This window comes from Mchenga conophoros, linkage group LG20, assembly GCF_057382185.1.
Source record: "Mchenga conophoros isolate Kocher_MC1m ecotype Shallow Benthic linkage group LG20, M_conophoros_male_GT1.1, whole genome shotgun sequence".
Classification (NCBI taxonomy): Eukaryota; Metazoa; Chordata; class Actinopteri; order Cichliformes; family Cichlidae; genus Mchenga; species Mchenga conophoros.
Genome location: NC_140545.1, coordinates 23,964,338 through 23,979,484, shown reverse-complemented (window position 1 = coordinate 23,979,484; position 15,147 = coordinate 23,964,338). Strand labels below are relative to the sequence as shown.

The 15,147-nt window shown below is 41.4% G+C and overlaps 1 protein-coding gene across 3 annotated transcripts in view; it reads right to left on the bottom strand.

The window, feature by feature from the left end:
* Positions 1-15,147, bottom strand: part of fgd (faciogenital dysplasia) — a 52,880-nt gene that overhangs the window by 15,726 nt on the left and 22,007 nt on the right. Inside the window, exons 1-4 of one of the 3 annotated variants that reach the window (XM_085259658.1) lie at positions 5,998-6,104; positions 3,866-4,036; positions 1,542-1,743; positions 662-1,274 (exon numbers count right to left, since the gene is read on the bottom strand). In XM_085259658.1, coding sequence (XP_085115784.1) covers positions 662-1,274; positions 1,542-1,743; positions 3,866-4,036; positions 5,998-6,061 — 1,050 coding nt within the window. In that variant the 5' untranslated portion in view covers positions 6,062-6,104. Of the gene's footprint in view, positions 1-661; positions 1,275-1,541; positions 1,744-3,865; positions 4,037-5,997; positions 6,105-15,147 lie in introns of those variants that run through there. The other 2 variants (XM_085259657.1, XM_085259659.1) reach the window with 2 other exon arrangements.

Genomic DNA, 15,147 nt, shown 5'->3' with positions numbered 1-15,147 from the left:
TTTTCCAATATTAGTATATTTCATGTCTGTGATACTGTTGTACTATGATACTTTCACAAGCTGCTGGATAGAACAGGAAGCACTGACCACACATTTAGACCACAAGGAAGGGTATGAGAACTATCTGAGGTACCTGTGTTGTTTACAATCGATACTGTACTGGGACACAAGTGAAGAAGAGGAGAAAGCTGACATTTTAGATCAACTGTAGGAACACTGTCTGTGCAGTCTTTGATCTGGCAATCAAAACATGCTTTTGTTACTGCTCTTGGGCAGCTATTCAGCTTTTTTTTTAAATATGTAACACAAGAGTCCCTTTTAGCTACAGCTCAAGTCATTTGTGACTGGCAAACTGAGGCTGTAATAGCATCTAACGTTTCATGCAGAAGTATTCTTTGAAAGTGTTCACCGAGGCTCAGATAATTATAGACACACGCTACTTTTTTCCATTACACGAACGGCAGGCTGAGATGAAGCTTTTAAACTCGTGGGACGTGTGCTTCGATTTCAACAAGCTATCAGAATTCCTCAAAATTACCACACATCACCTGAACTGAACGGTGGAGGCTGTAGCAAGCCGGTGTCTGTATTCAGACTTAAAGTTACGGTCTTTGGTACGTGTGTTTATGACCTGCTGATGGTGAGCGAGGGAGGTACTCACTTTCTGCGCCTCCGAGTGTGTATCTGTGAGATACCCGATCTGTGTGTCTGTCAGAGAGTGTATCTCCCCACTGCTCCCCTCATCTAAGTCACTGTCCTCATCCTGCGTTGAGTCTCGCTTGTTGTCCAGTGTAACGCAGCAGGACACACTCTCTGTCTCAGTGACGCTGTCGTAATTATCCTCCTCGTCAATGACATCCTCATTAGGGAACACCTCCCCTTCCACGGTGCACGACGGGCTGTCAATGCCACTGTCCCGGTTGGGAATCTTCCCGTTCTGCTCTGAGGAGTCCGGATTGTCCAGAAGTTTGTGGGATGAACCTTCATCCCGCCCCACGTCATTGAGGCAGCCATCGTTCTGTGTGATGTCATTCACTGCACAGCTATCCATCACAGGATCACCGGTGCCGTCGATGCGCATGGAAGCCAGACGCGAGAGATCAGTCTCGTCGTCAGTCCGTTCAAAGTTGCCAAGCGCAGGTTTATCCACAGGGAAGGAGTCTCCTGCAACCTTTGCCGTGGTGTCCTGGCTGCAGGAAGTGATATCTGGTGCACTGTCCATTCTCAGACACAGCTGCAGCTGTGAGCGTGGAAGCACCCCAAGGATGGGGACCCTGGAAAAATAAAAACAAAGAAAAACTTAGTATCACATCACCTTTACAGATGTGTATTACATCAAGGATCAATACTTGGGGCTGCACAGCAAAACTTTAATTTCTTGTTTCCTTGTATCTACGTCTCACTGAAAAACCAGCCCACATCTTAAACTGCTACAAAAAAAAAAAAAGGCTAACCTGAAACTTCTTTTAGAAGACAAACGATAAATCTGCCAAACTAACCGGTCTCAGTCTAAAGCCAACAGTCTACATTTCTCAGCTTACCTTGAATTTTCAAACCTCTCAATCAGCAGCCCAACTTTCTGTGCCTCTCTCTGCGGCTGTGCTCCCTGGCCAGGAGGGGTTAGCGTAGGCTTTGGTTTAGGTGGAAGAGGGGGTGCTGGCAGAGGCCTGGAGGGTGCCGGTGGGATCCTCTTAGGTTTCTTGTCTTGCCCAAGGGCGAGCAGGTGCGCAGGTTTAGGGGGCACTACAGATGCGCGAGTCCAGACAAAACAAGAAAAGCAGAGCAAAAGAGAAGCATGAGGCTCCAGACAAGAACAAAAGCAATCAGGTAACAGGAATAAATCCAAGGGAGAAAACCTCCATAGCTGTGTCGCTGGTTCACTTAGTAAAAACTTGAGATAAAACACAGAAAATACAAAAAAAAAAAGTCAGAAGAGACAGAAACGTAGCAGCGCAGTGGGGCAGGACGAAATCAACTCTGAGCGTCAGCGATCTGCAACTTCCTTATTTCTGAACAGGATGCTGAGAGCATGTGCGTAAGCCATTGTGGCTCAAGAAAGATGAGAAAAGAAGAAGGAAAAAAAAGCAAGTGCAAAAATGACAGTGCTCTCTTAAAAATATATGCTACACTTAATAAACACTTACATTATAGGCCAACTTTACTGACATATCTGAATTTTTTTTCATACATTTCATTTTAGGAAGCATTTTTGTCAGAAACCAGGAAATGTGCTGATATGTTACAGTTGTTAATTTCAGCACTTCCTCCATCTGTGTGGGCCACTGCTGATTAGAAAGGAGCAGACTTTTCTTTATGCAGTAGTAACAGTGCATGTGTTTATGTGCGGTGAGCTGTCTCCTGAGGATGATAACATATAAAGATGTTTCAGTTTCATCAGTTCATCAGAAAGGCAACAACTTTACTTTATATACTTCTTTTTCAGCCAATATTGAGTATGTTAAATAAAAGTAAGGAGTAAGCATTTTATGTATGAGTGGGAAACAGAGGATACAGCATCACCAACAAACAGTTGGACAAACAGTTTAAACTGTAAATTAATGAATGTTTGCAAATTAATTTTTTAATTAATAGTTTAACTGATCCATTATTTTAAACCATTATTATTAATGTTGTTCACTGTAGCTGCAAAAAAACTCACAACGTTTGTAAAGAGCAATCCAATAAAAAAGGGCGAAAAAAGAAAAAAGGGAAAGTGCTACTTGCTTCTGCCATATAATTCATCAGTTAAGTGATTCAGCATGTTCTGCACCACCAAAGCTTTTAGGCCAGAGAGATCTACGTCCAGTTTTAGATTCTTCTCTGCTCAAAAACTGACAGAATTACGACTTCCCTTTCAATTCAATTCTCCCTCCCGTTGGATTAGCTCGGAGATGTCAGTGAGGAAGTTCATCCTGTCAGGTGGGAAGTACTGTATGCATTCAAATAGAGTACCAGAAACTGTAATTGTGCCCAAGTAGCTCATAAGTCAGGCGAATGACAGTCAAAGCACAGTACGACTAGTTCTATTTGCTAAACCTCTTTAATATCGCTTGCATTTTTAAAAAAACAAAACATGTATTATATTTACACTTTTATGTGCAGACAAGTACATGGAATAATATGTTTTGACTCTTCATCAGCTAACTGATATTTGATTTCAAACAGCTTTAAAGCAAGAATATGAAATGTAAACAGGTTTGAAACTCCTAGCCAGCAAATCTGGTGCTAACCCATGAACCTCTGAGCTGTGTGTGACTGTTTTCAGCACTGCAGTCCAAGTTCAGCCATTTTCAGCCAATGATCTTTACCACCAGTATCAATTCATGAAAAAATGAGAGGATCTTGAAATATCAAAGCTATTCTAAAGGGCGGCTGTGGCGCTTTATAAAACCTTGTTTTTTCCTTGATCAGAAATCTTTCCTGATAAAAATGCTAATCAAATGATCAATTTTAAATGATCAGCAAGAATTTCTCTTGCCAAAACTTTGAATAGTTCAGAGCATTTTTAAAATTGGGGACAGGTCTGTGGTGTGTCCTAGTATGTTTCCCAGCGACTCCCTAAACACAACACATGTTCATATTTAGCATTCTTCAAATGGTGCCCGATCACAAACACTTGGGAGACACTGCCCTGCTTTACAGCAGCAGCAGCAGCTCTTGCAGAGGTGACCTACTGAGCACAGTGAGTGGCAGAGTGAGGTCAGGCAGCTGACGCGTCCCATGTTATAGAAAAGTGTTTTGTCAGAGCAGAATAAATCACGGCTCGATAGCAGGGGTCCAACCTTGCAGCACCTTTCAATTATAATGACAGCACCGATGTCAAAACTGGCCTTCAAGGGGCTGTGGTGTGTCACTGGATTTTTACCTTGAGGTTTCTGAGCGGTTAGTGTTCTGGGCGAGGTGGGGGGCTGAGGCCGCGGTTTGATTGGAGGCTTGTCGTGACATGGTCTGGGGGTCGGACCTTTCTTTATGAGCCTTGGAGAACACAGGTAGTCCACTGATCCACACTGGTACTGCAGAGGGGAGGCAGGGAGATCTATATATAGAGGAAAAGAAGAAAGACAATCTTAGGTATTGATCAATATAATAACACACATCTAAACACAAGGAATAATCCTGCGACAGCGATGCAGTGGTGCGTGGTGACTACTGCGGGTGAATGACCTTGCGCTTGGTGTGCTCCACGGCGTCGCCCTCGGACAGATAGCATTGGGGCCAAAAGAAACTCTGCAGCATCAATCCTAATACAAGGCCTAAGGCAGCAGAGAGCTGCAGAGCCTGCAAATTGGTTTCTCTTCACACTCTCAGACCTGTAACTGACTGGATAAATCTAATTTTCTGTAGATGCTGACTGGACATACATTGTGCACTTTTTAAAGCAGCTAAGTGACTTCCAAGACCCTCAATGTTATCAGTTTTTGTTTATCTCAACAAAGTCAATCAAATCAAAAATGGAAGGATTTCATCTAAAGTTTTATATTTAAAAAAAAAAGTCACAAATATTTCTAAAATAGCTGGGCCCTGTGCGTGTTTAGCACTATGGTTACTTCAGCTGCAGGTTTTTGTGCAACAGTGCATTTTTAAGCCACAAGAGCAATGTATTTGGGTGCCACATCGACATGGTTTGAGTTCTGTGGTGCTCTGTGTGGCTTTAGCTATATAGGCATGTATTTTTACATTTACATATAGTTAACTGTTAACTGTCAGGTCGCTTTTGGCCTTTTGTTAGATGTGAAGAGCAAAATGTTTCCTTTACACTTTCACAAATCCATCGGGATCATCAATTTGCCTTTAAAACTTCAAAATGCAAAATACACGATGCAAAAAATCTTTAAAGGACGAGGTGGTAATGTTATCACACATACACACATATTTCCATTACATTTTGACAAAGATATGCTATGAATGCCAACTCTTTGAAGTCCAGTCAAGAGAGAAGAAACAGAGTGTTTGCACTGCTATTGTTTGCGAGCGTGCATTTGTCTGTACCATATGCACTCTACGAGGTTTCATTTGAACATACCACAACAGCCTTTTTTGCGCCGTTATTATCGGAAGGGGGACAAAAAGTGCAGCCCCAGAGTAGATTATGATAATAGCTATGCATACTACAGCCACACAGCTCTGTTCCTTCAGGCTCATGGATTCGATCAAGTCACACCAACTTTTGCTCGACTGGATTACAGCCTAAAATTGCACCGAGCCCCCACAAGAGCCTTGGCACATCTAATTTGGTGTTTTTCAGCTGCACTTCAGGCAGTGGAAGGAAAAAAATTCTGTCAGTAATGAGTCCTGTTATGCTGTCTGCCTCATGTGGCACACTGCAGGTGTTCCCACCATCTTTGCACCAGTGGAATAAGAGCAGGGCAGGGGGAACAAAGCAAACAGCTCCCTCAGCTCCGTACAATAGATGGAGAACACGTTTTCCACACTGAGGACTGCGGATCAGTGCCTACAGTAGGTAGATTTTGAATTTAGTTAGACTATCTTTGCATCCGGTCCCTGGCAAAAGAAAAACTGCAGGCCCTTCACAGTGGTTTCAGCTAATGCCATCTCTAAATCAGAGATGACTTGCGGGCTGAGTCAGAGGAAAAGTCCTTCAGCCAAATAACTGCCTGATGAAGAACACTTTGACCCAAGACTGGCTGTGGTCTTTGCTGGGAAAAATAAACAACAGTGCAAGACAGAGGCATAAGGGCCAGTGCCTATGGAAACTCAGTGTAGCTATGGTTACCTGAGAGCCAAACCTGGCCCTCATGTCAAACTGCTTAACACCGAAAGAAACTTGACAACACAGCAGAGCGAGTAAGGAGCTGACACTCACGTTTTTTTTCCTTAATTAAAATCTCACAAACCTCGCATGAGTACACAGGAAAATATGTAAGCAAATTCATTCAGTCTAATTATATCACACAACGGTGTTCGAGCCATTACTAAAACAAATACTTAGAATATAAAGGAACACACAAACAGCCAAGAGTGCCATAAATACATTACCTTGCGTCCTATCTTTCCGTGTCAGATATCCAAAGTCCAAAGAGCAACTGAATGTAAAAGTCATCCACACAGCAGTGTTTAAACCAAAATAAATCCTGCCCTCCCAGTTTTCCGGAGTGCCGTGTGTGTGTGTGTGCGCGCACGCAACTGAGACTACTCTTTGTGGCCAACAAACACAGACATACACACCCTAACCAGCCCTTTAAAAGCCCAAACCTGCATTATACCAAAACACGCACAGTCACCTGTCCTTTCCCAGTGGTGTTAGAGGACCTGCACCTGTTTGCTCACCTGACAAACCTGATACTAACAGCTCCTCCCGGGGCCAAAATGACATGATTATGTGTCACTGTGGAATCCCGGAATCTCAGCATATAATCTTACAGTTTGCCCACAACACAGGAAACTTTGCCCACAGCGCACAACTCGAAAGACAAGGGTTAGAGTTAGATAATCAACAAAATCGCCTTTTTGAGGCAGTCACCTAATTGATTTGGACTCAAGAGACAATATTAATAATGTATCTATCTAATTTAGTGAGAACTTTGTAAAAACACAAAGGAGAATAATGAGCTCATTAATTTCCTTTGCTCCCCACACAGTAACTGAAGAATAAATGAACAGCACGATTAGAAAGAAATTATATGAGAACATTATTACTGCTACACCCTGAAGGCTGTGCGTTAACATGGCAACCTGTCCCAGCAAAACCAACAATTAGTCACTGTAAATCTTACCTGTTCTTTCATGGTTGTGATGTAATGCAATCTCAGCTTAGGACTGTGAGGACTTTGAGTTGTAACTTCAAAATACTGCTTCACAGTATACACCTACACAAAGTTAATGGTTGCCGTGTACCTTATACACAGAAATATTCGGATACCTTTAGGTACGTATACTGACACTTTGATTTTAATCAGCAGGAAGCATGTAAGTGTCCGGGATTGTGATGCTATCATGAGAGAAAAACCTAAGGAATGTATTTCTTGTATTAGCACGTCACAGCAATGTGTATCAGTCTTTGTTTGATTGCTTTTGCCTTTTGTGTAGTTAGATTGTCTCTGTTGTATGACAATTAATCAAATTATGAGTCTTAAGGTGTGTTTACAACGTTAAGTAAACAAGGTCAAGAATCAATGCAAGCTTTCAATATTTGCTTTTAATGCTCAATGCTGCAGACATATTTCTTTTCAATACCGAATAACATGGATACAAATCTGGTGACTGTTAAGTTACATACAGGAGATGTAGGTTGACCGTAGCACATGAAACAAATTCAAATGGAGACCGTAACATTGTATTCTCAGGTGGATGATGAAATGAACATAATGTATAAGAAAGTAACAGAAAATTGGGATTTAAAATAAATTAATAAAAAAAACATAGATGTTAATCATCGCTGTACATGCGACATTTCTAGTTTTTGTCACAATTTTCAGTTTAACTACCACCTTACAAGCAGTCGGGGGGTGTTTGCAGATAAGCTGGGATCTTCTGTGTAAACTACAGCCACTGTGACAATATGCTAGCAACTAAAACAATCAGGAGGATTGTAGCAGCCTCTTTGTGACCTTTTTTTACCTAGCAACTGCTAGCAAACTCCAGCAACCACTCAGCAAATTGTCTGTGGACAAACATTTTTATCCAACATCCAGTGGTTGCCACAGGGTAGCCGACAGGTCATTAGGCCTGTACGGCTGAAGCCTTAAACTTCCAAACTTTCTCTAAGTTCTAATTTTCAGACTTAAAAAGATAAAATAAAATTACATATCTAATCAGACTAGGCCACATCAGTAGAATGAGTTAGTATGCAAAGTGAGAAACAGTGGGGCAAAGATGGTTTAGCTGAGGGACACTACATTTTGCTATTTGCTTTGTTATCAACAACTGATGATGCGATGCTCTGAGCATTTTAAAAGTTGCATGGCAGCAAAATTTAATGATTTTGAGTTGGACTTGTACCTTTCAAGCTGTGTCTCTGTCTCCCTAGTTGGGTGTGAGCACAAACCGTAGTATAATGTGCTAGATGTGCTCATTTTCACCAGGGATACTGAGATTAGTACAGAAGCTTGTTTCCACCACTGAAAACAAAAAACAGAGCAAAACATTTTCTTTACTCTCCATAAATCAAACCTTCGAGATAGACATCTCAAATTTTCACCGTGCTAATTCAAAGTTCCGAGAAAATAACTCATAACTCTCTCCTCTCTCCATTTTCCCCAAACCCCAAGACACCCAGGTTCAAAATATACACAAACACGCACAAGGAAAATGCACAGACGTAGCTACCCTGTCAATCACCTTCAGCCCCGAGGCGACCCCCACAGAGTCATTTATTACCCATCATCCCAGAGATGGATCGCTCACAGTCAGCAGAGTCTCCCCACTCAGACAGCTACTCAATCAGCTCTCCTGTCCACAAAGCAACCCTGGGTAAGGAAGAGCTGACAGCGCCACTCTGATAACTTCAACCAACCACCCGCCCAGTTCCCCACCAAGACGTGGCAAGACATCCAGTTTGGGTGGTGTACCTCATTATTTCCTATGTCACCATCACATTTCTTAGCTTTTCTGCCTTCATTATACCCACTCTCTTCCTTTCCTTCTGTCTGTGTCTGTATAACTTTCTTTCACTGTCTCATTCAGAATAATACTGGTTTTATTTCCACCGTGTTACCCTGAACGATTCAGCCAGAGAGCAGCAAGCTCTCATTAAACGACTCTTAGATTTATAATGAACTTTGAGCCACAGAGCCACTTAAATTCTTGGCTTGGACAGGAACACATTGTCTTGTAGAAAAATAGCAAGGCTAAGAAAACAAAGGAATTTTGCTTTGTCTCATTTCTCCCTCTGCCATACCAATATGTGCTATGACCTTGATCTACTTTTCAGAAATCAACTTAATCATTAAAAAAAAAAGAAACAAAGATAGATAGAAATGTATAGATGAAGACAGAATTTAAATACATGTTGCAGCTGGGACACAGAGGGACTGAAATAAAGAAGGTGACATGTTCAAAAAAGAAAATTAAAGCTATAAATAACTATAAAAAAAGTATTTACTTTTCTAGATATAAGAAACTGGTTGAAACGACACTATAAAAGGATAAAAACCCAAATGTACAAACCAGGAAATTAAAAAAAAAGCAGAGAGAGAAAATACTGGTGTGAGTATAACAGCAGCTGCCCTGGGATCGACAGTAGGGCAGATCTCAGTCTCTGACAATCACACAGTAATGAGGGCCCAATTCTATTTTCACCACAGGCTTTATTAACCCACACACATCTCCACATGCACGCAGTCATACACACACAAAAGTACACAAGGATCAACAGCTATCCAATCATATACAGCAGCATCTGGCTACAGCTTAAAAATCTATATTCATCTTCTCCTCATCATGCTCTGTAATGAGAAACAATCACATTTTCTTTGTCAACCCATCAGTTTTTTTAACCTACTGTAGAAAATATTTATTGTTTAACAATTAGCGGCACCCCAAGTTTCACTGGTATGGCATTAGGCACTGAGCTGAATTAGGTCAGTGGGCATAGCAGGCACAATGGCATGTCTCCCACACTAAGTGGGAAGATTTCAGCAGCTCCCACAGATTGTGATTTTCTGGGATGAGAAGACAGAGAGGCTGAGAGGTTAGAAAAAGGTTCAGCAGGCAACGGATTGCTAGAAGGTGTTAAAGTCATAGCCTCATAATCTAAGAGTAAAACTCACAAAGCAGTAATGAATTGGTTCCTATATTGTGCTTTTCTAGTTGACCACTCAAGGCACTTTCATACAATAAATCTTCTTTGCCCGAGTGCTATCTTTCTAAGATTCACACTCCAATGAATGAGGTCCAGTGTCTACCCGAAGGACAAGTTGGCATGCAGAGTAGAATGGCCAGGGATTGAACCACTAACCCCTAGCTAGTAGATGACCTGGGTCACCCTCATCCTGGGTGAGCAAGCCTCACTTCCACTATGAACATAGCCACTGGACTTGATTTGATGTCTTGAGAGACAATTTGATGTCTCTTAAACCAAAGCAGGGGGAAATATATATCTATATAGATATCTATATATATATATATTAGGGCTGCCACGATTTGTCGACTAGTCACGATTACGTCGACTATCAAAATCGTCGACGACTGATTTAATAGTCGACGCGTCGTTTGAAACTTTGTACGATCACAAAAGACGCAGGAATAAGTGGCAGGATTTAAGAGTGTAATAACGGACTGAAACAGAAGATGGCAGCATTGCATGTACAAGGATGTCAGCTACCGTTAAACCCCGAAGAAGAAGAAGAAGAAGCAGCTGTGTCCCAGAATTCATAGCGCGGCCCAGCGCAGTTTCCAACAATGGCGGCAGCTAGTTAGTTTTAATGTTACTCTTATTATTCTTTCTGGGTCACAAAATAAACGTTTAACATATTTTCAGGCGAGAATGTAGCTGTGTAAACCTCAAATATCTGCTCAGTTTATCAGGACACCACATATTTTCAAAAGCGCTCCGACGTTTTCGGAGACATCTGTTGCCCACTAGCTCGTTAGCGAGCCGGGGGCTAGGCTCACTAGCGCCGTGAGAACACCGGACTCCCCGCAAATCGTTTTCAAACCCACCGCCGTCTTTCGCTACTCAGGTTAAATATATATGAGTCAGTTAGATAACTTAAAATGTTATTGTTTGGCTTTTTTTTTTTTTTAGTATTTTATTTGTTCCTGAGTAAATCAGTTTGTCTGAGATTAAAGTTATAGTTTTTACACAGCTGAATAAACGTCAAGCAGACAGCTGATTATCAGAAGTGTGAGATGCTCCAGAATATACTCCAGTGTCCTGTTATATTTTAGATAGCAAGGAGTTTATTAAACTTCACCGAAACAATCTGCAAATTTCATTAAAATTTAATAAACTATCATCTTGTCTTTATTTTTAGTTAGCACAGACCTTAAACACTTAAAGCTGTAAGCTAATGATAGTTATATAAGAGCAGATGCTGCTGGTGCAATAAGCTGTAGTTTTACGTCTAATGGATGATGATCTGATTAGTCGACTAATCGCAAAAATAATCGGTGACTAGTCGACTATCAAAATAATCGTTTGTGGCAGCCCTAATATATATCTATATATATCTATATACCGGTAGATATATATAGATATAGATTAGTGCTGTCAAAATTATCGCGTTAATTGTTAAGATCAACGCGAAATGTTTAATGCATTAAAAAAATTTAACGCTGATTTTGTTTTTTTTTATTAATTTCCTGTAATCTAAGACCTTTAAATTCATGAGCACCTCTGGAGGAGGGGGCAACAGTGTGCTATGCTGGCGTTTGGCCTGACAGAAATGATTAGAAGAAGAAGAAGAAGTGACACCATGCTACTATCTAGCTAACACTAGCTAACACACGCAAGCATGGACGAGGGCGGACTTTTGGGTGGAAAGTTTCTCTTTAAGAAGTTGCCTGATGGCTTGTTGGACAAAACGAGAGTAAGATGCACAATTTGCAACGCTGAATTCAAGTACCACAGAAGCAGTTCATCACTGGCGTATCACCTGAGAGCAAAACACCCAACTGAATCCACCTCTATGGGACCTCGCCAGTCTACGCTTCAGGAGTATGGTGCTTGTGGACGAATAACAAAAAATGTGAGAGAAAAGGTAACCAATTCCTTGGTTGTTTGGATAGCTAAAAACTGCCGACCAGTTAGCATAGTAGAAGATGATGGACTGAGAGAAGTCATTCGTGCTGCATCAGGAGATGAGTGTTACAATCTGCCCTCGAGAGGAACCATTGTGTCGAGACTGCACACTTTGTATGGGGACCAGAGGGCTCAGCAGTCCAGCAAGCTTGTGCAAGTAAGGAATGTCGCTCTCACCGGAGACCACTGGACTTTGGTGAACAACGATAATTACTTAAAATATAAAGAATAAAAAAATGTAATTGGAGCCAGGCTATTAATAAAGTAATTGAGATTAATCGCAATTAATAACAGAAAATTGTGAGATTAGTTAGTTAATTTTTTTTAATCTATTGACAGCACTAATATAGATATATAGATATAGATATAGATATATAGATATATATATAGATATATATATAAATAGAGAGAGAGAGAGAGATATGCCTCTCATCATGCTTTTTAAAAAAAAAAAAAACCAAAAAACTAAAACCTGAAACTGGCAATTGAGACCCTAAACGAATCAGTGCAGTGTTCACCATTATAACACATCAACTATGAAGTACATATATTTCCTTCAGGACTTCTATGCTATCTGATGATCTTGTTTTTGCCACCAGTAGAGTTGCCCCCTGCTGGGCATTAGAAGGAGTGCAGATTATTTGCACTTGGTTTCACTTTTCAAATATGGAGGGTAAATCCTTTATTTATACATTCTGTGCAGCATGCACAGAGCACTCAGAGATGTAAATATACTAAGAAAACAGGCCCATCTGTTTCCAGTTCCTGTAATTATACAGTGTCACCAAGTGGAAAAAGCTAAACATAAACAAAGACTGAAGACTTAATATCGAAGTGGCATCCCAAACTAAATCAATCGTGCTTCCGTGTACCCTGAGAAATAAAAGAAGAGGCAACTGCTATCCCAACAGTTGCCTTTATTATGGCTAATAATATCGCAAGATGGTCACAGTAAACTACTTGTGCTTTTAGTAGATGCACAGTTTTAATAAAGTGTTAATTTCTTTTTCAATTGGAAGGTGTTCTGTCGTCTACAGTTGCAAGCAGAAAGAAAGTAAAACACGAGCCAGAGCTCCAGTAGTCATATTATTATGTATAAACATGTGCCTGAGTCTAACAGCATCCTTCATTTCCTGTTGTGTCCTTGAGAGCCAGTCTGAAGAAATGCTGAGGGTGAGATATGACACACTGACCTTTTTTGAACCGTGTGACTCAAGGCCAGTACAATCAGCAGTCATCTGTACCGATACGTGTTAGTCACTGGAGAGCACTCAGACTTTACAGTAAGTAGCACAATGATGTGAGGACGTGACAAAGGGATGGTTAAAATTTTTCATCAAACATGTGATTTGACAGGACGGTTGCACGCCGGCCTCTCCATTTCACAGCTACTCCATGCTACGGCAAACACTCTACACAGACTTTTATGAGGCAGGGTGCAGAGAAACAAGCCTCTGTCTGACTGGATGCAGTGTGCTACTGTAGCCCAGAGCATTGCTGCAAAGAAAACAGCTACAGATTGGCAATTAGGGCAACGCACACACAGGAGAACAAGGGGGTTTACAAACCTGCCTGTGGAGATGACTGCCTAACTGTCCCAGAAACTACTGGAGCCTCACTGAAACCTACTGTAGCAGCTCTCAATGGGGGCTTTCACTGTGAAAAACAAAAACCAGGCTGGACTGTCTTCACAACAGTACAAGCAAGGTTTCACAGGAAAGCCCATCTTTTCCTCCCAGTTTAAGTATATTCGACGCATATTTACTGGTAGAGAAAATTTCAAGAGAAAAGAAAAATACTATTTCCAGTGCCGTGGGGGATGGGTAAGTCTTTACACATAGGTCTGCTCCTTGAGTCACCAGCACCTACAGTGGGAGAAAGCATTTTCAAATTCAATGATTCCCTATTTTACTAAGGCCACACTGTCTCGAGTATTGCTCATGTTAATCTTCTGGATCAAAGCTCGATCGCCCCTCATTCTGATTAAAGGTCTCTGAAGCATCAAATCATTGATTATTTGACCAGACATTGATACGTGGGATTAACCAATCATTGTGTTGGACAGGACCAGTCACAAACTGCTTCAACGGCTGACAGCACGATCGTTGAAATGATTGACTGCACGTCAATAAATGTTGAGCACAGTGTCACTTGCAGCAAGGAAAAGTATCCACCGTTTGCATTCACACCAACAAATGTGCAAACGTACACGTCAAAACATGCAGGCTGTTCTGCCCAGTCACTTAACTTTATAGAAACCCATCTGCAGTACGCACCACAAAATTAGTCTAACACTTAACTCATGTCAACACTGTTACCATTAAACTCTGATCTGCTAAGGTTTTACAGCAGGCTGCAAAGCTTTCCACTGCAGCCACAGAAACACCATCAGGGCCAACCAAAAACACAGCCGACCAAAACGTTGCCTTTCCCAAATAAAATGCAATACTCACACCTCACATTTCCACAGAATTACACCTTTGGAAAAGCCAGGCCCAACAAAACAACAGAAGGAAGTGGCGCATGCAGAGCTGGTTTACTGAAACCAGCTTTTCCAGCACGTATCATATTATGCACGTGTGTGATGGAAAAAACAAGTAAAAGCAGGAAATTAGAGTGAACAGGGGTCCACTATTTTTGTGTACCTAAATGCGTCCGTTATTCCCCATTGGCTATTTTAACTACTGAACAAACCACGGATGATGTGATTAAGCAAACACTGTCTGAAGGTATTTAGCCAGCCATCACCTCAAGGCACTTTAAATTTTAAGGTTGACCCAAAATAAAATACAGAGAAAACTACAACCATCAAACAACCCACTTTGGAGAAGCACTTGGTGATAGTGGGAAGGAAAAACTCTCTTCTAACAGGAAAAAACCTCAGGTAGCAGTCGGATGGGGGTGATGGGGAGAAGACAAGACAAAACACACTGTTGCCAGAGATTAATAATAACTAATGATTAGATGCCAAGTGGTGTAAAAACATTCTGGTAATTCTGTAAATTTATTTCATCTGGTTCGCAACATTGTGCCAAAATGTAACCATCGTTCCTTTCAAATCTTTCCAACACATGTATTTACATTTTACACACTGGGCCACAATCATATTACTGCTTTTTTGCCCCCTGTTACAGCCTCTGTCGTCAAAGTGATGCTGCACTAGTGGGTGAGGTGGAAGGGTGGCCACAACACCACCCTGCATCTGTTCCAGGCAGGATGGATGTCAGCATGCGGAGAGGAGTGTCTATCAGGCTGCTGACACATGAAGAGTCCCAGAGCGGGACATCCTTGCCCAGTACAGGTCAACCTGTTACCCATTCTGATTCATTCCTGGTTGGTCTAAGGGCTGGGTTGATGAAAAAGAAAGGATGCGGGCGTGGAGCTGGGTGTAAGCCTTATCCCCTCCCTGTTTGCTGTTCTTCTGTGCACACTGGACTCTTCCCAAC